The sequence below is a fragment of the Arachis hypogaea genome, chromosome 4, assembly GCF_003086295.3.
Source record: "Arachis hypogaea cultivar Tifrunner chromosome 4, arahy.Tifrunner.gnm2.J5K5, whole genome shotgun sequence".
Lineage (NCBI taxonomy): Eukaryota > Viridiplantae > Streptophyta > Magnoliopsida > Fabales > Fabaceae > Arachis > Arachis hypogaea.
Window position 1 is genome coordinate 114172046 of NC_092039.1, and position 25668 is coordinate 114197713.

The 25668-nt window shown below is 32.2% G+C and overlaps 1 protein-coding gene across 2 annotated transcripts; it reads right to left on the reverse strand.

Moving 5' to 3' along the window:
• Positions 1–552: 552 nt before the first annotated feature.
• On the reverse strand, positions 553–9736 carry LOC112797372 (homeobox-leucine zipper protein ANTHOCYANINLESS 2). 2 transcript variants are annotated; one of them, XM_025840276.3, is made up of 9 exons: positions 8741–9736; positions 8338–8639; positions 8071–8188; positions 7154–7876; positions 6530–6631; positions 6220–6435; positions 3955–4129; positions 2330–2697; positions 553–1302 (listed from the first exon to the last, which is right to left on the reverse strand). In XM_025840276.3, exons 1-9 carry the CDS (start codon positions 8954–8956, stop codon positions 937–939), a joined length of 2586 nt encoding a protein of 861 aa, XP_025696061.1. In that variant the 5' UTR covers positions 8957–9736; the 3' UTR covers positions 553–936. The 2 variants fall into 2 exon arrangements, with proteins under 2 accessions (XP_025696061.1, XP_025696060.1); XM_025840275.3 differs by having other exon boundaries at positions 8338–8642; positions 8741–9715.
• Between the last annotated feature and the right edge of the window lie 15932 nt (positions 9737–25668).

The window sequence follows — 25668 nt, forward strand, 5'->3', positions numbered from 1 at the left end:
GCAAATTTCTATGCTCTTAATTCGAAGCTAGTTGATTCGAATTACTTGCAATTATAGTTCGAATTATATTGATTCGAATTACATTAAAGTGATCTTTGGTTGAATGCTGAAAAAAATATCATTTTGGCTGATTTAGATAATATATTTCTCAGCCTAGCTTATTTGAATTTTTTACCCAAATATCTATATAAAACTTTTTATGTTGTGCATGAAAATTAAAATTTATTCATATAAATTGTCCTTTCTCATCAAATGCCACTACTCAATTTCTTTTCCTCCAAAATCAATCATGCTATAAATCTCCAAAATCAATCATGCTATAAATATGTAAAAGAAATTAGCTATTGGTATAAAATATATATTAAAATATAAATGATATATTTAAAATAAATTAAAAACATTTATATTTATAATAAAATATATAATAATTAATTTAGTAATTAATTTTTTGTAACATCTTTCGTCCAAAATTCATTTTGCCATTCTTGTTGCTTAAGCAAAGAGATCGATATGCATTATTTTCCCAAGCAAATACAAATCCAAATGATGATATTGTACCAAAATAAATATAAATATACCATTTCGACTCTTTTCTTTTTTACACTTTTCTAATTGATCATTGTTTAATTAAACAAAGGGTCGACCCAAGTCAATACCCGAACCACCACCCTTGCCTTGTGTTAAGGATCCTATAACCCACAAACTCGGATCCTTACCACCATGCAAGGAATTCTTCTCCACGCGCGGTTCGTTCTTGACTCAAACACCCCTCACCCCCTCGCGTGTTTCACACGCGCCACCTATTACAATGATAATCTACACAAAGGCTGATACATAAAATAAATACTCAATGTAAATTAATTAATCTTCTAAACCAACAAAAAGAAAAAATAAAAAGAAAGGACTCACGCGACCGAATATTGCGTCACGTGACAGTCAACCCTCGGATTGAAGTGCCGCTTTTATCTTCTGAACCGTACATGAGATGAGGTTGTTCACCGTCTCCACCGACTCCACCGTGAGTTTCGCCGTAGGGAGGCTGTTCACGAGTATCTGAAATGCCACCGTGAGAAGTGACCCACCTCCTGATTGTGGCACAGTATTATGGTCGTTTCTGCCACCGGATCCGTCAGGTGCAACGGCGAATCCAGATGGCAAAAGCGCCACGTAAGCTGAGTCACCACCATTCATGACCAAATGCATGGCTGGAATGTCCACTGGCGCGTACACTACAAGCGACCCAGACGCGTCTGTGCATGTCTCTTGCAATATCAACATGCTACTCTGATTTGAATTCATAGCCTGAAGAAGAAAAATAGAAATAAAAAAATATATAATCAGTATTTTTGTGTTGTCATTTTCCTTGAGGTCAGTATGGGGGGCTAGTCAAACCCTTGGTACCACTTTCTTTTCCTTCTTGTGAAATTAAATTTATTTTGGGAACGAATTTATTTTAGCAAGAAACAATGAGGTCAGAACTGAGAAGTGAGAAATAATAAAATAAAAAAAGGTAGAAAGTTGACAAAAGTTGCTGTTATTTTGACTTTTTTTGGGCAAAAGTTATGCTGAAACAAACGCTGCCCTATTTCTGCTGAGAGTTGTCTTGATAGATACTTCCAATATTTCCGAACCTGTCCCTTCTTGATTTCACCTTTTTCATCCCAACACTACACGACAAAATCTACATTTGACGTTTTCTTCCTTCATCTCACGGACATTTTTCTCACTAAACAACAATGTAATTGCAAAATGCAAACTAATATAGCTACCTTCACAGGTTGGATATAATAATAATAATAATAATAATAATATGTAGAAAAATTATTAGATTTTTAGTCTAAACAAATTGATTAAAATTAGGAGTTTTCGTTTTCGTTTCAATATTTTTCAGAATGAAATCATACTATAACGCAAAGAGTTACATTGTTATAATTAAAAATTGTCGTTTAATATTGAACAAGTACTATTCTTAGGAAGACGCTCCCTATCGTATTATTCATTGTTTTCGAAACCATTAATTATCAGAAAATAAGTTAACATATCTATCCATTCATTCATTTCTCTTAATAAAATCCAACCTTATCCTATCATTTTCAATGAACCAAGGCTGAAAACATTCTCCCAAGACATATTTTATTCAATCTTAATCTTAATACCAAACAAAAACATACTCTTTTAATTTTTTCCCCCTTATCTTTGTCACTTTTTAATGCACAACTAAATCAATTAATTGAATATCAAATAACTAATATAATGATATACTAAAAATTAACGCTAACATTAAATAAAAAAATATAAGAATATGAATAGTGTGAAATAGAAAACTTACACTGGCTCGTAGTAGTGAAACACAGTTGCCATGGTCTTGTCCCTTGGCAATGTGAGCCATCTCCTGCATGGGTCCGCCATTGGAAAGTATGTCCCACTCGCTCCTCAGCCTCTCGTCGCGGAGGAAATCAAAGAGCCTCTGGGGCGAGACTGGCAGCCACACGGATGTGGCTGCGCTCAGGACGATCCCAGGAGGCTCCCCGGGATCATCAAGGCTCTTCCTTGTCATCACCCTCACGTCTTCGCCGAAGTTGCCGGCATTGAGCTTGTTCCATTTGTGCACCGTTGAGGCACAAACACCGGCGCAGAAGTTGTTGGTCATGCGTTGCGCCAGCTTCAGCATGCTACGCCTTCCACTCGATGTTATTGCTGCCAAAAATTAAAATTTGAATTAACAAATATAACTCCTTGAGTTAGGGTGCATGATGAATTGTAGTTTTTGTGATTATTTTGTACATAATGTCGTAGCATTACATCTATCATATTTAAATTAAAAAAAATAATTAGGGAATTAATTTTTCATACAATATAATTTTTCTAAATTTACCTTTTCATCCTAAATTTTAAATTTTAAATTATAAATTTTAAATTCTATCTTAAATTCTAAACTCTTTAAAAATAAAAGTTAAAACAGTAATTTTATAATAAAATAATTAACTAACTAAAAATTAGTTCTATATATGTATTCTTTTTATAAATGCATTATATGATAGTCAGTTTAATAATACGGTGAGAGTATACAATTAAATGTCTATTTTAACTAATAAATCTCTTTTCTTATAGCTTTTTATATAAATTATTTTTCTAATAAAAAGCTCTTTAGTAAATTGGAATAAGCTAAGTGAATGTGAGTATAGAGTCTAGTAGATATTAATAGTAAAAATAGTGAATATTAACACTAAAGATAGTTTTATAAAGTACCTTTTATTTTATGTAATTTATTCATAACATAATAATTTAAAATTATTTTATTTAATTTAATATTTATAGTTATATATATATAATATATAATTATATATTTATTAGTTATCACATCTAAAATTATTCATTTATTTTATCAATAATAACTAAATAAAAAATAAATACCATAAAAAAAATTTATAGCTTTTCTTTTTATTTTCAAACTATATATGACCCTCAAATATTTTTGTATAATAAACTTTAGACACTCGGTATAGTAGATAAATTATTAGACAAAGATAACCTAATTAACCACTAATGCTTATTTATTATAAAATTTAATTAACAATAATTGGTAGTTAGCTAGATTGTGTGAATATTTGTTGATATAATCAAGAAAAATTTTAGAGAGTTTTATTATTTTATTTTTTATTATTAGATTAAAAAAAAAGTTATGCTACGTTTACATAAAAAAATCAGTCACTAAAATCAGACATTAATATAAAATACATATTAAAATACAAATATACATTGAAAATAAATTAAACCACACATAGATTTATACACAAATACATTGGTGGCTGATTTTAGTATACAAATAGCATTTTTTTAAAAAAATAAATAAAAAAATTGAGTTAATGACTAAGTGATAGTAAAAAATAATAAATTTTGATGACTCCTAATATTTTTCTATAATTAATTAATGCATATAAGTAACTAACTAACCAGAGTGTTCAGGAGGGGAAACAGCAGAGGACATTAAGATGGCTAGGCACTCGCATTGGCGTTGAAGAGTTGCAATCCAACGTTGTGCACCAAACCCCATTCCTGAACTCACCAATGGCCTATACAGCTCGTGGATTTGGCTTTCATCATATTCTGCATGCTCCACCCATGTCACCTGCATTTATATCATTTTAATTTTACTCTCTCATTTTATAATAATGTTGCAATATAGTCAGTAATAACTGTTCTCTGCGTGCCATTAATTTTAAGTATATAGTACACGACAAAGGACACTTGCTAAGTGTGCCCGTGACCTAGTTTTCGTGCAAAAGCCAAATTTTTATGCCCTTCTTGGGTGAGAGAACATCTTGGTTGTAAAAGAAAAAAAAGGGCAAATTAATTTAAAAGAAAATAACACTCTCCTCCCATAAAATATTAAAATAAAACTATTTTTTAGCTCACTTGACCAAAATATTGTTAATAATTATTATAATTATATGTTTAAATTAGTGACAATTGTTTATCTAATTCAAATAATAATAATATAGAATATATTATTACTAATATAATAAATTTTACTTATTTTTAATGTTTCATTGTTAATCATAAAATATATAAAAAGTTTTAAATTAAATATTTGTATAACGAGTTAAAATATTTTTATAATAAAAAATATTTATGCCAATAATATTATGCTGAAACAAATCACTATCACTAATTTATATATAACTATATACTGATTAAAGAATATTTTAATCAAATGCATCCCAAAATAATTTAGTTTAATCTTATATTATATAAATAAAAAGAAAAAGAACATTTATAGAAATTTCATAGGAAAAAAGTGGCATTACTTATAACTTATTGTATATCTCTGTGGCAATATATTTAAATATTATCCAAGTATCATTTCTATATACTAGCTAGTATATATATAAATAAATCCTCTAAAAAGATGATTAAATTTCAATATTTCTAATTATTATTCCACTTCTTAAGATCCTAAAGCATATATAGCACATAGACTATAGAAAGAAAACCTCGGGAAGAAGCCTAAAGATTGTGGCGAAGGAAGGGAGAAGGTATCTTCATCTGATGGAATCAGATCAAGAACAATAAAAAAATTAGTAGTGGATAAAGTAATGCAGGATTTGGAGGAGCTACGTGCAATGTGTTAAGGAGCATCGAGATTTGTAAATATGGCCCCAAACACCCATAAGATACAGACAAAATGTTCAGTCTTTGGTTTTGACTCAAAGAGGGTCTTTCCATTATTCTAAATAATTTATTTAATTTAAATGTAAGAGACCTATATACACTTTTATAATAGGGTGCTGGAACCAGTTCACATATTGTTATATATTGAATAACAATGCTACTACCGATGTAGCATAAAAGATTGGAATAGAAACATCATATGAATTGTTTATAGGATCAAGAAGTAGGTGGTAAAATTATTATTTATTATTATTGGATATACGTAATTAATGTGTTACATACATGGTACAGAAATTTAAGTAATAAGAGAGGCTTCTATTGATTAAACTAATAATATGGATTAACCTAGATTTGTGCAACATGTTGTATTATTCAAAAGAGATATAGAAAATTTATTGCTGAGAACTGAAGTCTGGAATATAATTGATGAGGGACAAGGGGAAGAAGCATCCTAACCCAGGGTGCAAATTCTTTGAGAAGCTAAATTAAATATATAAATATTATTATGGGAATCATCACTGACAGAATGGTTCTACAGTGAGTATACACTAAAACTAGTTTATGAGTGTTACTTTGAATTAGGAGCTCTTTTTATATGTGGCTTGGAAATGCAAAAGCCCCATGATTCCTTAGCCTGGTGTTTTCCCCCCAACTTTAAAATAATATTAATTAATAATAATAATACTGCTAAATTTATTATAGAGACATAAATATTATTATTAGTTAAGTTTATTTTAAAAATTTCAACTACCATGTTGCATTTACTTGCAACCACTTGGGAAAAATACAATAAATGTGAGGAAAACATCAAAGCTGATGTGTATAGATGATATAGTACAATTTAGTCCTATAGTACTATGCTACAAACATTTATATAATAATACTATTCACAACACAATGTTTGGACAGAATGTAAATCATTTTTACTGTCTTCAAAAAGAGATTATTGGGATACTAAAAATGCAGTAATAACACAATAAAATCATGCATCTACAACCAAACACCAATGAAATAATAATTATTAGAAAAATTAAATTAAATTATTACCTTAGAGTAACCATTAGGCATGTCTTGTATAACACAACCAGAAGGGAGTCTTCTACAGCTAACAAAAGTTGGTGCAGCAGAAGAAGGTTCTCTAATGGTGTCTATGGACACATCAACCACAGCCCAAACCCCTTCTGCATGTTGTTTGCAAAATCTTAGAAAATTGACCTCTCTAACAGGAACCAGTGGTGAAAGCACTTGCAGTTCAGCTTGCATCTGATGACTCAAATTTATTTTATTTTATTATCAGTTAGTTAAATTCAATAGAAAAAATAAAAAATAAAATATCTAATTTAATTAGTTAACTTACAAGTTGAAGTGCACCGTTTCTAGTTCCATTTATTCCACTAGATATCACTTCTGTTGTAGAAGTTCTTGCAACCATACAAGGGAACATTTCTGACCATCGATTCTGCGTGTGAAAAAGATAATAATGCAAATAAGTTATACACATTATATCCGTAAATATTACATACATCAACTTAAATGCATGAGAAAAAATAAATAAATACATTTAACAACTAACAAAAATTTGGATTAGCAAAGCAAATTAAACATAAAAAAAACTGAAATATGAAATAAGAAAAATAAGGATGTATTTAGATTGCATTTTATTTTTTATTTTTGTTTTTAATATTTTTTATTTTTAAAATTTTATAAAAATAAAAATAATAAAATTTTATTTTTTATTTTTACCTCAATTTGTTTATACCTATAAAAATATTTTTGAATTTAGTGAAAACAAACTAAAATCAATCGCATTCTCTTTTAAAAAAGATCCAGCTAAATGTAGATTGATTTCTGTTTTCGATTAAATAATATTTGATTTGAAAATAGATGAATTTTACACATTAAAATAAAATGAAAGAGAAAGAAATGAGAATATATAGAATAATGAGAGAAGAAAAAAAAATTGGTAGTTGAAAGAAATTACTGAGTCCATTAAAGTGTCAACAAGAGGCAAGCTATTGATGATGACAATGGCAGTTTCCCTAGAAGCCTCAGAGACAAACCCATTGGGTCTCAAACCAATGCAAGGTGTCACTGTTCTACTGTACTCTTCATGGTTCAACACTTCCCTTCCTCCCATTTCCATTCCCCTTATCCAAAGTGGTTCTCCACTTTGTGCCATCTTCACCAACTCATCCATTGCACCCAATGCAAGCTCCAAAACCATTGATCTCTCATACCCAGATGATGTATTTGAAGAATTCATCCCATTTGTTGTTGCAATTCCCCTGCTTGGTGGTGTTGGTGATAACACCCCTAAGGTGTTTGATGAAATGCCCATTCCAACAAAATCAGGCCCTAATGGCATTGTTGAACCCACAACAAAGCTTCCATTGTTGCTGTTATTGTTGTTTCCAACTCCAAGCTCTAAGCTTGAGTTTGGCAATGGAGGATGAGGGGCAATTGAGGGAATGGGCCGGCCTAAGAACTTTCCGGCGAGTGCGCACACCCGGTCTAACTCGTCCTTTAACCTCGCATTTTCGATTCGTAGATGCTGTTCTTCCAATGAGATTTCACCAATCATGGTTGGTCCTCCACAGTTTGTGCAAATGGGGTTCCTCATTGCTTCCCTCAATGACATGTTTTCTGCTCTAAGCTTATCGTTCTCTTGCCGGAGTAATGTGTTCTCATGGCGTTCCAATTGTGTCTAACACAGAAAAACAAAAACATTCATAAACAAAGAAAAAAAAATTTAAGGTTTCAATGGTCCACACTCCACAATAGCAAGAGAAATTTCCTTTTGCACTTTATGTAAAAGTGTGAAAATGACTTGCAAAAATTGGTTAGGACTAATTGGGATTTGTGTATATGTCTTGTATGTGAATGGGATTCCTTCCTTACCTTCATTTGAGTTCTTCTATTTTGGAACCAAAACTTCACTTGCCTTGTTTCCAAGCATAGCCTTTTGCTTAGTTCAAGCCTTTGCTTCTCATCAGGGTGAGGACACTCCTTGAACAGCCTAAAACCATAATCCAAAAAAAAAAAAAATCATAAACCCCATCAAAAATTGATGCAACCTTGAAGAAAGGAGAGAAGAAATAAACTTTTTTTTTTTTAAAATCAACTTTTTTGTCTTTTATGAAATGAAATTAAGAGTTGTTTATGTACGCTTCAAGTTCTTGAATTTGCTGAGGGGTGTGTCGGTGGTAACGCTTCTTCCTGGGTTTGTTGTTGTTGATGTCGGCAGCATCAAGATCATCATCACCTGAGGCACCGTCCATGTTATCACTCCCAGATCTGCTTTCATGCTCTTCTTCCCTGCTCCTTCTCAAACCATTGTTGTTGCTCATCATGTTTCCCTCATAATTATTATTATTATTAGTATTAGGATTGTTATTATTATTATTATCACCCACCAACAGCCTGTTATTATTGTTCATCACATCCCCTTGCCCATCCATATTTGTTTGCTGCTAAAGAAAAAAAGAGAAGAGTAAAGCAATAAGCAACTAACACCATCAAAATCCAAGATAAAAAAGATATGATATGAATGAATTTGTGTATGTCTTACAAGTGCTAGAGAGAGAGCAGGTGAGTTGTTGAACATGGATTTGGCCAAATGAGGGTGTGAGATTGCACCAGAAGCCATTATTGTCGCTGCTGTTGCTGCTTCCATGTGGTGGTGGTGGTGGTGGTGGTTTGAAGAACCGTTGCCGTAAGGTATTTCAGCTACCATTCTAGCACCACCACCACCTTGTTTGTTCTCAAGGAACCCCCCAAAACTCATCAAAGTAGCCACTTTTGCTTCCCTTTTTGTCCTTCCCTCTAACCTTTTTCTTATTCTAGCAAAGCTGAAATGACTTAGCAGAGAAAGTCATCAATGATTTTTCATTTTCTGAGCGAATTCAGGTACCCCCAGAATTTTCAATGAATAGAGGACCTCGAAATATGAAAAGGGTATCTCAGAATCAGCGTTATATACTTGAAGGCGTGATCAAAATTCAACCTTTTTCAAGCTAAGGAGGAAAACAAAGGACGGAAAAAGAGAGAGAAGACAGAAGGATAAAGCCCCAATGTCTAGCAAGAAAAAAGCAAATAATAATAACAGTAATAGATTCCTATTATCTTTCTCTTTCTTCCTAGTAGTTGGAGAGAAAGAAAGAGCAAATAGAAAGCTTGTAGTACTACTGTGAATGGTGAAGGAAGAAGAGAAGACTCTCAGAGAGAGAGAGAGAGAGAGAGAGAGAGAGAGAGAGAAGTTTCAGTGATGAGGTGTGGTTAAAAATGAAGCATGGTAACCCTACCCCCCCTACTACTATTTGAGTGATGAGTGATATGTCTCGTTCTATGACTATGCATGCTAAGCCAAGCTAATTGACTATGCTGAAAAGCTTCCAAGATGCCGAAAAAAATATATATATCTTTAAAGAAAAGACTTAGACTTTAGAAAATGAAACTGCTTATAGATTTTTGCACACAGAGAGAGAGAGAGAGAGAGAGAGAGAGCGAGAGAGAGAGAGGTGGGTAAAGGGGAGAGAAAGGACAGAGAGATAAAACGCATACACATGTGGGCTCTTGAAAGCCTTACAAAAATGAATGAATCCAAAAAGGGGTAGTTGACTTTTCACACGGTGATACCACCTTTTCGGCAAACTGTTACTACCTCAAAAGAGTAACAAACAAAACGGTGTTACTACTTACTACTATCATTTCCTAAATATTTTTTAAGATACTATTGTATTATTATATATACAAACCTCACATTCAACGCTCAAATTGTAATTAAGGTAAGAAATCTATCAAATTAATTCGAGAAATATTAAATAATATAAAACGAGTAGTAGTATTTATTTTTCTCGGTCAATATTCATGTACCCAAAATAGGTCATGTGTAGAGAATAAAAGGTCAAGATTCTTCTTGATAAAATTAAATGTTGAAAGAAAAATTAAAGTTGACGAGGTGACTAGGATGCTCAAAAAAATTTAATGCGTCAATATTCGAAGTAATCTCTAAAAAAAAACTAAATTGAAAAAATAATTTATTTTTTCGCAGCACAAATGCGTGCTTTTTTTTAGGATTAAGTGCTTCTTTTGTATACTCTTCAAAAAGAGGTTTAGTATTTTATGGCGCTCTTATTTTAATATTTAATAAATTTTTACTTTTTTGAAATTTTTGAGAAATATTTTCATCGAACAAATTGGTTTTTCAGTCAAATAAATGTTTTAATTAATGTTTTAATATGTGTATTAGACAAATAAATCTATAAAGTTGTGTTTGAAAAAAAGACTAACAGTAAAAAATTTAGATTAAATTAAGTTTTTGTAATATCTATGAAGCATAGATATTTTGCTGAGTTACCGTATCCGTGTGTTAGATATATTTTGCACACGACACTCACCGACACTTATTCTGATACGCGTGTTTGCTATGTCTAAATTGTGTCTTAATAAAAAATTCTTCACCGCACACGCGTGGACACATCTAAATACCATCACGCATCGTCAGTGTGTCCAATATTATTCTTAACATATATTTTTGAAATAAATTTAGATATAGTATATATTATTATTTATTAAAACAAAAAATATTTGAAATATTTGATATAATTAAAATAAGAAATTAAAAATAATTAAAAAAATAAATTTATATTTTAATATCAATAAAATATCAAAATATCATTACAATTTATCTAAAAAATACTTTATATTTTATATATATGTGTGTGTCCCCGTGTCTTATAAGATTTTAAAATTCGCGCGTCAGCGTGTTCTGTATCGTGTCATGTCCCGTGTCCATGTCAGTATCCGTGTATCATAAATTGTATTTAGTGTAAAGTATACAAAATTAAATTATGTCTTAGTATCATGTTAAAAAAGAAAATAGGATTAGATATGAAATTTAAAAAGTTGAATAAAAATAATTTAAAAATAAATATTATTAAAATTTCAATTTTTGTCCCAAAAAATTTTAGTCCATTATGTTTTTACTTTTTAAAGGTATTAAAAAGACTAAAATTTTATATCCTAAGACTAAAATTTTAGTTCCAATATCTAATTTTCAAATACAATAGTGAGTCTCAACTCCTCAGTTATTATCTAACAAATTATATTACAAGACCATTAGATCTCAAAAATATTACTCTAAGACAAATTATTCTCCTTCAAAACAACAAAAAACTAATATGTCCAACAAATTAATTTTTAAAGATTTTTAGACAATAAAATTTGTTAATGATAAAGTGTTTCATCTAAAATTCTTTTGATGATCAATTTTGATATTTATTCAAATTTAATTTTAAAATGTTTGTTATAGTGTCTATATATAATTGTCTAATTTATTAAAAAAAATAAAAATTAATATTTAATTTAAAAATATAAAAATAAATTATTTTTAAATATTAAAAACTTACCATAAAAATAAATTCGAGAAATTTGGCACTTAAACTCATAGACGCCAAAGAATTTGTCTAATTTTAGAATAAATGAAAGTCTCGTAGCATGTCTAAATGATATTTCTCTTTCTTCTATTTACAAATATATCTCTCTCGTTCTTTTATCTACTCTATCTCTCTTATATATCATTATTAATGACTAATTATAAATTTTACAATTAAATTGTATAACATGACATTTTCTAATTGTAATTAAAATTAAAATATAATTATATTATATTATTAATTTAACAACCAAAATGTATTAAATAATATTTTATTTTAAAAATTGAAATGAAATATTTTTCTCTAAAATTAATTATATATAATATTCCTCCATCTTCTTATATGCATTTCTTTCCTTCTTCATTTCTCTCTGCCATTTCCATTTTATATATAACTTATAATTTATATTCTATATTACTAATTTGACAAATTAAAATATGTCACGAGATATTATTTTATTATAATTAAAATAAAATCTTTCTCTTTAAAATTAACAAATTCTATCTCTCATTCTTCTCTTTTATCTTTCTTTCTTTTCTCTCTTTCATATTCTATCTATCTCTATTTTTTTATTCTATAAAAAATAAAATTAATAAAATAGTATAATTAAAAAAATCCAGTAATATTATTCACAAAAAATATATTATTATTATTATTATTATTATTCTTATATACATATTTTTTATTAATTTTTTATTTAATTTAAAATTTTTATCACTTATCTTTTTAATCTATATGTTCACTTCTCTTTCTTCAAATATTTATTATATGTAATTTAGAGAGAATACTAATATTATGATTAATAATTAGAATCAAGATTCAATTATTTAAAAAAATTAATTTTGAGTTAATTTTATAACTATCAATATAAATTTTTTAATACTGATATATAACTATATATATATATATATATATATATATATATATATATATATATATATATATATATATATATATATATAGAGTATTATTTTTAAAAAGTAAGCATAAAAGTTAATTATTTTTATCTGTGTAAAAAACTTAACACTTAATCAAAATATAAAAGTATATACATTAAATTCTTTCAAGTTTTAGATAATAAATCTTAAAATTAATTATTAATAAAAAAATTTAACTCTTTCGTATAAAAATAATAACTACAAAGCTTATTACCTTGATCTTTTTAATCGACGGAATCTTTGTTCCCTACTACATTTTTATAAAAATAATTCAATTTTATAATTTTTTTCTGGCATAATTTATAATGTCAGGAGAAATTCGACACAATTTTAAAAAATGTATATTTCTATAGTGTTATTATAGACAACAACACTAGTTTATATATATATATATATAATTGAATTAGATAAGAATATTAGAAATATTTTACTTAGGATGAAGAGCAGTTTTAGAATTTCTTTTTCATGAACCTGTTTTAGTATGAGATTCAAATCATCACCACTAAAATTGTGAAGGAAAAGCCGCCGTGACGAAGGCGAGAATGGGACACCGAACACGACATAAAATTCTAAATGAGAATTGGGGATTGGAGTATATGACTGATCTCCATGTCCCAAAAACATAAAATAGAATTTTGCTTTATGTAATTTAATCACCATGTAGCTATGAAACTATAAGATTTAAACTAAGTGATTAAAGTGGATGAGTATATATTGTGATATTGTGGGCATTCGAATTCTTAGCAATGAACAGTTACCAATAGAAGTTTAGAGTAAATTTTAAAGTCAAGTACTTAACTGTTTTTCCCCCAATTAACACTTATATTTAAAAACAATTGGAAAAGATTATAAAAGAAGTTAGCTAAAATGAATTTATTCCCTACATGTTGACTAAAAATATGTTAGTCACTTAAATTTTCTCAAAATCTTATTTCACAGCCATAAAATAATCGTCACCATTATACAGATAACGAGTTGGTAAAAAAATAAAAACTAATGCTAGGGTCAGTAATTTTTGTGATTAGTAATCATTAAATAATCATCAATGATGATTTAATGGTGTGAAATTGGTGTGAAATTTTATCTAATAACTCACTTTTCTCTACTAATTACATGCTGGCCAAAATTTAATAAAATTATTGGTCCCTAGACTTTTCTAAAAAAAATAATTAACAATATGAAAAAGTAGATATACATTAGATTGAATAGAATTAAAATTACGGGTGATCACAGGTTGGTTCAGTTAGGGTTTAGAGATTTGATACATTCAAATTGACCACAAAGGATAAAGGACGACTTGATGTCTTGATCAAATCGGTTTAGTTTTTACACATTTTTTTAAAGTTCAATTACTTTAACCAAATTATCAGTTTGGACTGGTACAGTAATTAGTTTATTAGTCTATTTAAATAAATGTTAAAAATTTAAATTTTATTTTGTACGTACAATAATTTATTGGCTAATAACAAATTCTTAAATAGATCTCAGATTTATGATAAATTAGTCATTGACTTATCAGACAAAAAATATTATGATAAAAACAAAAATATATCCTTCTTTTTATATATGTTGTACGGGTATAATATGTACAGATATATTTATTTTTATAACTACAAATATATATTAATTTATTTACCTATAAATTATGTCAATAGTTAATTATTCTGACTATAAATATAAATTTAATTCGCATTTTTTAATACTTTGAAACCATCATATGTATTTTTGTTGTGTGTAACACTCTACTACACAGAGTCTTATGTTTAAGTCATAAAACTGAAGTGGTAAGATATTACGACCTCTAAAAATAAAATATATATAATAATGATAATGAAAAGAGATAAAATACTAGGAGTCTTGAAAAATAGATAAAACAAATCGCAAAATAAAAAAGCGCAACCCACAGGAAACGTGATTACTTGTGTGAGAAGAAAACTAAAGCTCAATACTAAATATATACAAATGCACGAGTAGAGGGTCAATAATACAAAATAATAAGCTCCTAACTCAGCCTGCGAAACTAAGGTTGGCCGGAGAACAGATGCATACATACATATACATAATAGCCCAAAAGAATATGTTCAAAATCCTAGTTCTCCAATAAAACCTCTAAGATGTACATAAACAAAGTATTCGTACATACAAGAGGAGAAACTATATATATATATATATTAAAATAACAAAAGTAGTCTCCAAAGTAAACCACTTCGCCGCAGAAATTCTAGACGTCTATCGAGGTGCCGCTCGACCTGTTGTAAGATCCGGTTAATTAACGGCTAATTAACCCATAAATGAGAATTTATTCTAGAAAGCCTAAAATGTGATTTTTATGGCTAAATGTGATAGAGGAGATTGAGATGAGAATTTTGGTACCAATTTTATAGAATTCGGACCAAGATTGGACTGAACGGGCCAAACCGGGCCAATTGGACCCAAAGTGGGCCCTTGGCCCAACATAACTTAACCAAAACCCTAGTTTTCAGCACTCTCGCTCCTCATTTGTTACACACACAAGCTGAAATTTGAGAGAAAGGGAGGAAGAACACTCTCTCAAGTTCTCTCCCTTGCTTAATCTTCAAACCACCATAACTTTTGATCTAGAGCTCCGATTGTCGCTCCGTTTGCGGCCACGCGTTCACCGCGGAGAGCTCTACAAAACCCATACAACCAATCTTGAGGTAAGTCACGTTTTTCTGTTCGAAATCTCAGCCCCTATTTTCGAGTTTCATGGGTGAAATGTTGAGATTTTGGATTCTTTGATGTTATAGGACCCAACTCTCTTGAAGGAGAAGGTTAATCTTGTCTCCTTGGACCTTGGATGTGGTAAGATTCTCAACCCTAGTGTATTTTGTTGTTCTATGATGTTTGGGTTTTGAGATGTTGTGTATGGGTATGATGGTTGTGGCTTAGGTTGTGTATATGTGAATATTGGAGCTTGATTTGGTGATTTTGAAAAGCTTGGAAAGGGTTTGGTGGTGAAAAATCTGTTCTTGGAGGTGTTGAGGCCTTGAGAGCTTGTGGATAAGTGGTTTGGAAGTGCTCCGGTGGAGCTTGGGAAAATCGGCTAAGGTATGGTTTCGGTTTCCCGTATCTAATATGTAATGTGGTAGGAAATACTTAGGCTAGAGGCCCTAAGATAGGCATTGAATGGTTGGTGTTATTGAATTGTTGATATATATGATGTGGTCATATATGTGATGATGATTAATGATGCCTTGGTGGTATGATGTATGAGAAATATGCATGTTGTGATATATGCTTGATGATTGGTTATGGTTGAATTGTGGGTTGAACCATGTTTATGGTGAGTATAATGTTGATTGTGTACAATAATGATTTATTGGGATTGGTGTTGTTGGAATTGGCATGAGTAAGAGTATATGATATGTCAATATATTTGAGTTTGAGCCATTTGGGTAAAGTGGGTTAGAATGTTGAGATAGTGATTTTGTAAAATGTGATAAAGTCTCAATGTGTGAGTTGAGGAGGCTTGATGTTGAATTTGACATATATTGATTGATTTCAAAGAAAAGGGATGAAAATGGCATGTTTTGATTGATTTTGAAAAGAGTTGGAAATGGCTTGTTTTGAAAATGGCACTTTGTGGTTTTTATGAAAAATATGGTTTTTGGGCATACTTTGGTGGGACATAACTTGGACTACGGATCTCTGTTTTGTGTCAAATCTATTTAGAAATGAAATTGGATCCGGGATGTCCATGCCGTTCGAAGAACGGGTGAAAAACGATTTAAAACGAGAAAGTTATGTCCGTTGGAAGATTGGGGTTTAAATTGGTGAATTCTGCAGCTTTTAACTTAGAAAATTTTTAGCAGAATGACCCCTTGCGCGTGGGCGCACTTGGCGCGTGCGCGCCGTTCTTCCCGAAAATGCCATCCACGCGTGAGCGTGATGTGGGCGGGCGCGCCGATTGTGCTGCACCCAATGCCCAGCCATTTTTCAGAGAGTTATGCCAGAACTGTGCCAGTGTTGTGCCTGGGGCACGAGAACACCCACGCGTACGCGTGGTTGACGCGTACGCGTCGATTGGCAAGTTTTTAATCCACGCGTTAGCGTGCTTGACGCTTGCGCGTCGATGAAGTTTTGAGGCCATTCACGCGTGCGCGTGGAGTGCGCGTACGCGTGGACCTGTTTTCATCCCAAAGTTGATTTTTGAGTTTTAAAAGCCAAATTTCATACTTCTAAGCCTCCGATCTCACCACTCATATCTTAAATCATTATGATATGCCTAGCTATGGGAGAAGGAGCTAGTGGATGTGGTAACTTGCGAGTGAAGCAAGGGAAAATGAATGATCATTGAGGATCAAGCATGATTATGTGAGATGCGGAGGATGGTGGTGGAAGTGCTTGTATGCCATTAGCCGAAGAGCCGTAATTGTTTATGAATTGGCTGGTTCTGGATTGAACCGTGAGCCGGAATAGCTGTGTATGCTATGGATATTGGCTGGTTCTGGATTGAACCGTGAGCCGGAATAGCTGTGTATGCTATGGATATTGGCTGGTTATGGATTTAACCGTGAGCCGGAATGGCTGATATGGATGTTGATCCATGGATGAGAATTCATGCATGTTTATGCTGAATTATTGATAATTGTGATTTGCACTTCCACTATCGGAGATAAGAGTTTCCCTGGGTAGTAGCAGTGGCTAGCCACCACGTGCTCCAGGTTGAGACTTGATACTCTTTTGACCCTATGTCATAAGTGTGGCCGGGCACTGTGAAAGACCCGGATGAGCTCGCCCCCGTAAATATTCACCAGTGAAGGTGATGGATATAGATCATGATTATGATCAAGTTTATGATGAGTATAACTCGAGTTGGGGATGCATGACAGAGGGACAGTCCAATGGTTAGCTACCAGGACTTGTCGGGTTGGCTCTATAACCGACAGATGATATCATCAGCCACTAGGGACAGGCATTCATCATATGCATACTATATGAATTGTTTGAGATTGCCTATTTGACTGCATATTACTTGCTAATTGTCTAAATGCTTTACTTGTTCCTAATTGTATATTTCTTGCTTGATATAACTGTGTTTGCTATATTATACTCCTGCTGGTGGTTGGGAGGTCTGAAGGAATTGGAAAGGGAAGTATTAGTTAGACTAAAGGATCTTTAGTCAGATGCCCTTTTATGGTTTAGTTTGTTTATAAGCTTTGATATTATTTGGAGGAAGTTCTAGGATTGCCTTCGGCTTTCCTCCATTATTATGTATTATATATGTGGAAGCTGTTACCATGCTGGGGACCTCTGGTTCTCACCCATGCGGATTTTGTGGTTTTCAGATGCAGGACGTACGGTTTCCCGCTGAGGCATGCTGGAGACTTCTAGATTTGCGAAGATTCCTTGTTCTTGGGGTTTATGTTTTGGTTTATATGTTTTGCTTAGATACTTTTATCTCCATTAAATAATACAAACTGTGATGACTCCTCTTATGGGAGATTTTGGAGAATAGGTTTTATGTATTGTGTCCCTTTGGGTTTCCTTGGGGTTTTCCTTATTTTTTTATCATATGTATATATTGTTATGCTCGGACCGGTTATCTTCGCAGCCGGATCTTGAGTCTTGATATTCCTGTTTTTGACACTCCTTTGTATATATATAATTCTCGCGTTGGTTATCCTTGTTCGTTACGTTATCGATCGGAGTGTTGCGCTTTCGAGTTGCGGTTTTTGTTTACCCCTTTTTCTACAAAGGCTCCTAGTTATAATCAATTATTCATACTACTATACGTACTAAATTTTTATTTTAGAGGTCGTAATACCTTACCATCTCTGAATTATGACTTAAGCATAAGACTCTGTATGGTAGGGTGTTACACCTGTATCTGAAAACAATAACACAGTATGGAATGAGAACCGGAGGTTCTCATCATGGTAAAGGTGCCATGCACTTAATATATAAGGTCCTGAAAATGCTAGAGACGATCCTAGAACACCGACAAATAGATTATAAAGCTTAGAATACTAAACAGAAACCATAAAAGGGTAGATATCTAGGAAAAACTAAGCCTAACTTTAACTTAATCTCAGTTCTAAACCTTTCCATCTTTCCTCTATTCCTCCATCTCCCAAGGGCATTTCACAGACAAACAAGCAGATAAAGACAAGCACAAGTAGAGTACAATTACTGCAGAAACAATCATACAATTAACAAAACAACCACATTTAGGCACAAACAAGTAATACAAGCAATATATATGCATATGATGCATGCCTGTCCTATGACTGATGATATCATCTGTCGGTTATATAGCCAACCCGACATGTCCTGGTAGCTAACCATGGACTGAAACACCCATGCAGAGCAAGTGAGTTTGAGCTACAACCCCCTTGTTACTACCCGCTTAACCCAGAGCCAGTGGAATAACCACTACTGCGCTACTACCCAGGCAGGTGTTTAAAAGTTCAACCTGGAGCAAGTGGAAGATCTACTACTGCTGCTACTACCCAGGCGTCACAAACATACATTTATTCAACTTAAATCAATCATGATCATTATCAATTCTCAAACATTAACTTGGAGCAAGCGGGACAAACCACCATCCTTGCTACTACCAAGGTATCTCAAGCATACATTTATTTATTCCAAATGAGTTCAATCGTCCATCAACATATCACGTTCATAAATGTTCATTATTTTCATAACATCTTTACTCTTCTTATTCATAATCCATCATTTTACCCTTTACTTCACCCTCAAGTTACCCTAATTTCCTAACTCCAACTAATTACTAAGCTTACTAATAAGTTCTAGGGTTAAGAGGATAAAAATGGAAGCTTAGAGGTTCGGAACCATGTTTGAATTATAAAAATACAGGTGCTGAAAAACAGAGTGTGTGCGTACGCACACAAGTGTGCGTGCATACAACTTGTGAAAGACAGAACGTGTGCATCCGCACAAATGCGTGCGTACGCACACCAACCAGAAATCACTTAGTGTACATGCGCCACATCTATGCAAGTGCCACCAGCAGAAAGCATTTCCTAAAACCTTTCTTTTCAAAGAAACAATATTTACTTTTTTAGAAATCCAAAACCTTTCTTTTCTTATAAGAAAATCTTAATCAGTTTCCTAGACTGTATGAATAGCCAATCTATTCCTAGCATAGGTTCATTAAGTCTATGATGAGCCAGGTTGATCATACTTTCCTAAAACCTCAATCAGAAACCAATCAAGGCCCCCAGCTCAAGCAACTCAAACAAATCAACAATTAAATTATCATCTCATCATCATTACCCAATCTCAAAGGTACCACAACAAAAACAAACACAAGCAAATCAGACAAGAAAAATATAAGTATAGATAGCAGTTAATAACAGTTAAGCAGTTAGGCAAACAGAAACAAATTCAAACTCAAGCAAAGCATACAAATGCAAATGATGAATGCCTGTCCTATGACTGATGAGTCTCATCTGTCGGATAGAAAGCCAAACCTGACATGTCCAGTAGCTAACCCTAGACAGAACACCAAACACAGAACCAGTGGGACAACGCCGCAACCCTTGCATCTTACCCGCGTACTCAGAACAGGGGACAACTTCACCCTTGCTTCTTACCTGTGTGGTGTTACAGTTCTCAACCCAGATCAAGCGGTGACAGAACTCAACCCTTGCATCTTATCCAAAGTCTTGAACTCTTATTCGGAGCAAGTAAATAACACTACTGCATCTTACCCGGTCACATATATCTCAATCAAATTTAATTTCATTTTCAACTTCATTCTCAATATCATTCAATTCAATCCCATAATTCAAATTCAGTTTTCATCATTCTTAATCTTCATCTCTTTTCTGGAGTAAGTGGACAACGCCACTGCCTCTTACACGGGATCACATGTCTCATTCATTTACAAATTATCGTTTTCTGCACTTCCTCAACCATAATTCATTCTTTTTTAAATACAGCAAAACTAAAAATATAATTCTTTTCTGAATAACCCAAAATCAAATTATAAAATCCTTTAAAAATCCAAAGCGTTCTAATAAGCACTTCAAACAAAATCTCCAATTTTATAAAAATTTGGACAGCATCTCCACTAAAATTCGGACTCTACCACCCTTCTCGGGTCCCATCCAAAAATTCCTCAAACCCTTCTCATTCATTTCCAAATAGCAAATCATTTTCAATAATCAAACCATTTTCAAATATCAATTTCTTTTCAAGTTTGTTGTAAACTAAATTCCGAAATCAAATAATGTTCAATATCAAACCATATTTCAATATTAAATATTTTCTAAAATCAAATTATTTTTTCAATAATAAAACGTTTCCAAATCCTCAATCCTCAAGGAAACCAATTCGGCAACCGCCACTTTAAATAAATCAATCACTCAAAATATTAAACCTTCTCAAACAGTCAACAATTCTACCCGACAAATAATCACAATTATCCAGAGCAACTCAGTTCAATCCGTAAGACTCACACAATCACCATAAATATATTTTTGCATCAATGTCGATTTATAATAATTCTCAAAAATAAATTGAGTTTAAGGAAAGCGCCCCTACCTCATTCGCGATTTAAATACGTGACAAACTCTGTTTCTATTCTTATCTTGCAGCAACGGCATCAAAATCGACCATCTCCACAGCAAACACAGCCTTTAAACACAATATGCAAGAAGTATAGCACAATAATCTATAACAGAATAATGACAAATAGGGGTTTTCGAAGCAAAAGCAGCTTACTGCATAACAAGAAACCAAGAGCAGTGCAGTCGCAGCTCCGGCGGTCTTCACCGGTAAGAACAGAAATGACGTGAACACAGAACCACTTAGAACAAATCTGGCGCAATGGATTTTCACCGAATCGGAACCAAACGGTAGGAAATGCTTACAACAACGGCGGATGACCCAAGAAGGCAGAGGCTTCAGCTGCGGTGACGGACCTTCGGCGATGACACAGGCAGCGACACCTCCCTCTCTCACTCACAAGCTTTCGCTCTCCTCTTCGTGACATCGCTAGGGACAAAGAGGCACGAGCTCTCTCTACTTCCAACACAGATCCCTTCACACATGGCACGGGCGGCACTAACGGTGGCTTCTCCCTCTTGGTGCGACGCAACGGCGGCGCAAGGATGGCAGCGACGCGTGGTTTGACGGCGCTTCAGGGCGTGGCGCGGTGCGGTGCGGTGGCTGCGCGGGTTCCTCGCTGGCACTGCTTTTTCTCCGATTCTTTCTCTTATTTCTCCCTTTTCTTTCTTCGGTTGCTCTCTCCCTATGTTTCTTTCTTTCTTCCTCTTCTTTTGTTTCCTGAAGCAGCTGGGTGTTAGGTTTGGGAAAGAGAATGGCGGTGGGGTAGAGTGTTAGAGTTTGGGTAGTTTAAGTAATTTTAATAAAATTAAGGGTATAGAGTATTAATTAAAAATCTAATTTAATTCCTTAAAATTATTTTAAAAATATTATTTAATTATCAATTTTCTAATTGGCTTTCAACCAAGTATTTTAATTTAAAATTAGAGATAATATAATTAATTTTTTTTGTTTATAAAAATTAGAGTATTAAGTTCTGAAATCTCAATTATTTAAACTAAGTCATATAAAATTCTTATTATTTTACGATTACTAAACTTCATAATTTAAATATAATAAATAATTTGATAATTATAAAATCAGATAAAATCTTAAATTATTTTAAATTCAATTAATCAAAATTTGTTTTAATTATCTTTAATATAATAATTTTTGAGTTTAAAGTACTTAATGAATAAATAAATCAAAATTAGCTCATAATAAAATTTTTTAAAAATTTTGGATCTTACAGCGGTTGACTCTGACTTTTGCCCCAATAATTACCGTCGTTTTTGTGATAAAAGATCCATTTCGACAGTAACTTTTTTTTGCGATGAATTTCGCTTTCTTTTCATCGGTAAATTTGCTGTTCCTCTGCGACGGTAAATCTGTCGCTTCTCTGCGATGGTAAATCCAACAACACTCAACGTTTTTCTTGTAGTGTTCTAAATCTTTTTGTGATGCTTTTGGCCAAATAAAAATTGCACCATAGCGAAACGTGTTCCAACCTTTATGAGAGCATTTTCTGGTATTTGAGAGGTCTAATAACTGAATTAAACAAGAGGTAAGGGTTAGAATTAGTTAGAATATATTTGTGCTTGTTTTCAGTATTCATATGATCCATTTTATGTAATTTGTGCTTGATTTTTAATTCTAAAAATTCTTTGAGTTATCTCTGTTTTGACTTATTAAATATATACAATATGAAATATATTTGCCTTTGAATTTCGTGTGATAACAGCAAAAAATATGGAAACACTTGGGTTTAAGTTTCAAGCTTTAAAAGTCTCTATAAGTGGAGAAAAATGTAAAAACTGCACCTCTAAAAATTTTTACAAAAATAGTTTTAATCCTATGAAACAAGTGGGTACAAAAGAAAAGAGTATTATAGTCATTTCTGAGTAAAAAGAGGGTTAAAAATATAATTTAAATAAGATACAAGTATAATTCTGAATTCAATGGTTTTAGGGATAAAATAGTAATTATAAAAATTAGTTAGGTCAAAGATTTAATAAAAATAAAGTTTGGAACCTAAATAAAAATTTGGGTAAAGTACTAAATTAGTCCTCTACAGTTGGGCATAATCCTGTTTTGGTCCTTAAGGTTTAAAATGTCCTATTTGAATCCAAAAAAGCTTTATTTAGCTTCAATATAGTCCCACTGTGAAATCAAAGTTAAATAATTAACGGAATGTCCTATATGACAGCAGTACAAGAATAAGGTTGATAATCTGGAAAACAAGGACAAGCTCCTTGGGAACAAAATTAACTGTGGATGCATCAATACATTTATTTATCATTCTTCTTATAATTTAAATAAAATATTTTCTATATAACTAAAGAGAATGATAAATAAATGTATTGATTCATCCACGGTTGATGTCATTCCTCTGAAACTTGTACTTGTTCTCCAGATTATCGACTTATTCTTATACTGTTGTTATGTAGCACATTCCGTTAGTTATTTAACTTTAACCTCATGGTGGAACTACATTGAAGCTAAATGAAACTTTCTTTGATTCAAATAGGACACTTTAAACTTTAAGGACCAAAACAGGATTATGCCCAAACGCAGGGGACTAATTTAATACTTTATTCTAAAAATTTTAGTAGCAGTAACTAAAATACATAACAGAGTTAATAAAGGGTAAAATAGTCCTTTAGGCTCCTAAGGGTAAAATTGGCGTTTAACAAAAATACTAAGTCTAATTTGGTCATAAAAAATAGTAGGATCAATACATTAAAATTTTAATGCTAAATAAGGTTAAACGGTAAAATTAAAGTACTTAGGGATAAATTAGTAATTCTAGGCATACAGTGAAAATAATTAAAAATAATTAATTAACTTAATGAAGGGTAAGAAGGTCTTTTAGTAAAAATATGAGAGTAAAATGGTAAAGTAATAATATTAGTGGTAAAAGCGTCACTAAAAACTTAAAAAAACGGTAAAAGAGAAGTTATGTACAAAAGGGTAAAATTAGAAATATATAAAAGACCAAAGGCAAAATAGTAAATGTGAAAAAGGTTGAGAGATTTAAAGAGAAGAGATTGGGCACAAGTTTTTATAAAATAAAAGGACAGAGAAGTGCCTTAGAGATAAATTTTATTTGCACTATAAGAAAAACACTAAATACCGTCGGATTTAGCATTGAAGAGTAGCGACGGATTTACCGTCAGATTTACCAATGATGTCAAATTTGTAAGGTTAAGTAATTACCAGCGAATTCTATTTTCCAACGGTAAATCTGTCGGTATTATTTGGAAGGAAAATAAATTAAATTGGCGCGTCATTTACCGTCGAATTTTTCCAATGCTAACTCCAATTAGTGAAACACTGTGTTTTAGTGACCGGCAATGGTTTACAAATGCATTTTTTCGACAGTAAAGGGGCTTAAATTCAAATAATGAACCCTCACCCCCCTCATTCAAAACCATCACCACCATTTCCTCTCTCTCTCTCTCTCTCTCTCTCTCTCTCTCTCTCTCTCTCTCTCTCTCTCTCTCTCTCTCTCTCTCTCTCTAGCTTCAGCAACCACCGTTCTGACACCATTCTTCCGTTCTGCATTCCAGGTTTCTTTAAACTCTGTTTCTCTTTCTTCTTCAAATTCTGTTTTTGTTAGGTTATTTTATTATTCTAATTTTAGTTAGTTAATTTAGTTAGAGTTAATTCTTTTTATTTTAGTAGATTTTAGGAGGTTAGGATAAGTTATTTTTAGGATTATGAGTTCATGCTATATTGCTAAAAGTATTGAAAATTGACTGAATTGATGGATAATGCTGCTGATTTTGTGTTGAATATGCTAAATATGTGTGAATTGATGTTAAAAGACTATTTGTTTTATTGAACAATTGTTGAAATTTAGTTGAATAGCATTGACTTGAATTTGATGCTGTCAACTGTTACTTAGTTGCGTTGATTTTGCATCTTTGATGTATGTGCTTGCCAAGTGTTCGTTTATATGTCTCTACGTCTGTTGTCCATTTTAAATTGCATGTTGTAGCTATCATGTGATTTAGGATGTTTAATTTTTGCTCGACATAGTTAATTAAATCTCTTTGTGATATAGGATTGTAATGCACTGGATATTATTTGCTAATTGAGTTTTGTGTATGTATGTTGTGTGTAAATGTCAAGTTGCTTGATTGAAGTGTTTTCCACACTTAGTATGTGATTTAGATCCAATAATGCACATTATGGTTGATATGGTTGTATTCTAAGACATTTGCTATTCAGATCATCAAATATTCAACTTAATGTTATCGTATTAGTTGTAAGCAAGGTTCTGAAAATCGAATCGAACCGACCGGTTCAACTGAGTTAACTAGAAACCGGTCATCTGGCTGGTCCGGTTCACCTACAAGACTACTCTGCAAAAAACTGGTGACAAAAATGGCCGAATCGGTGGTTAATTGCCAAATCGGACAAACTGGCCAGGTTTTAGCAAGCATCAGTTTTCCTACCCAGCCACCAAACGGCGTCGTTTTGACGCCTTAAAAAAAGAAAAAGGGGCTAAAATGCTGAATGAAATTGAACGCTGCTGAGTGAGCAACCTTCTCCTCTTCGAAGAGTCCCAAGTCCCAACCCTA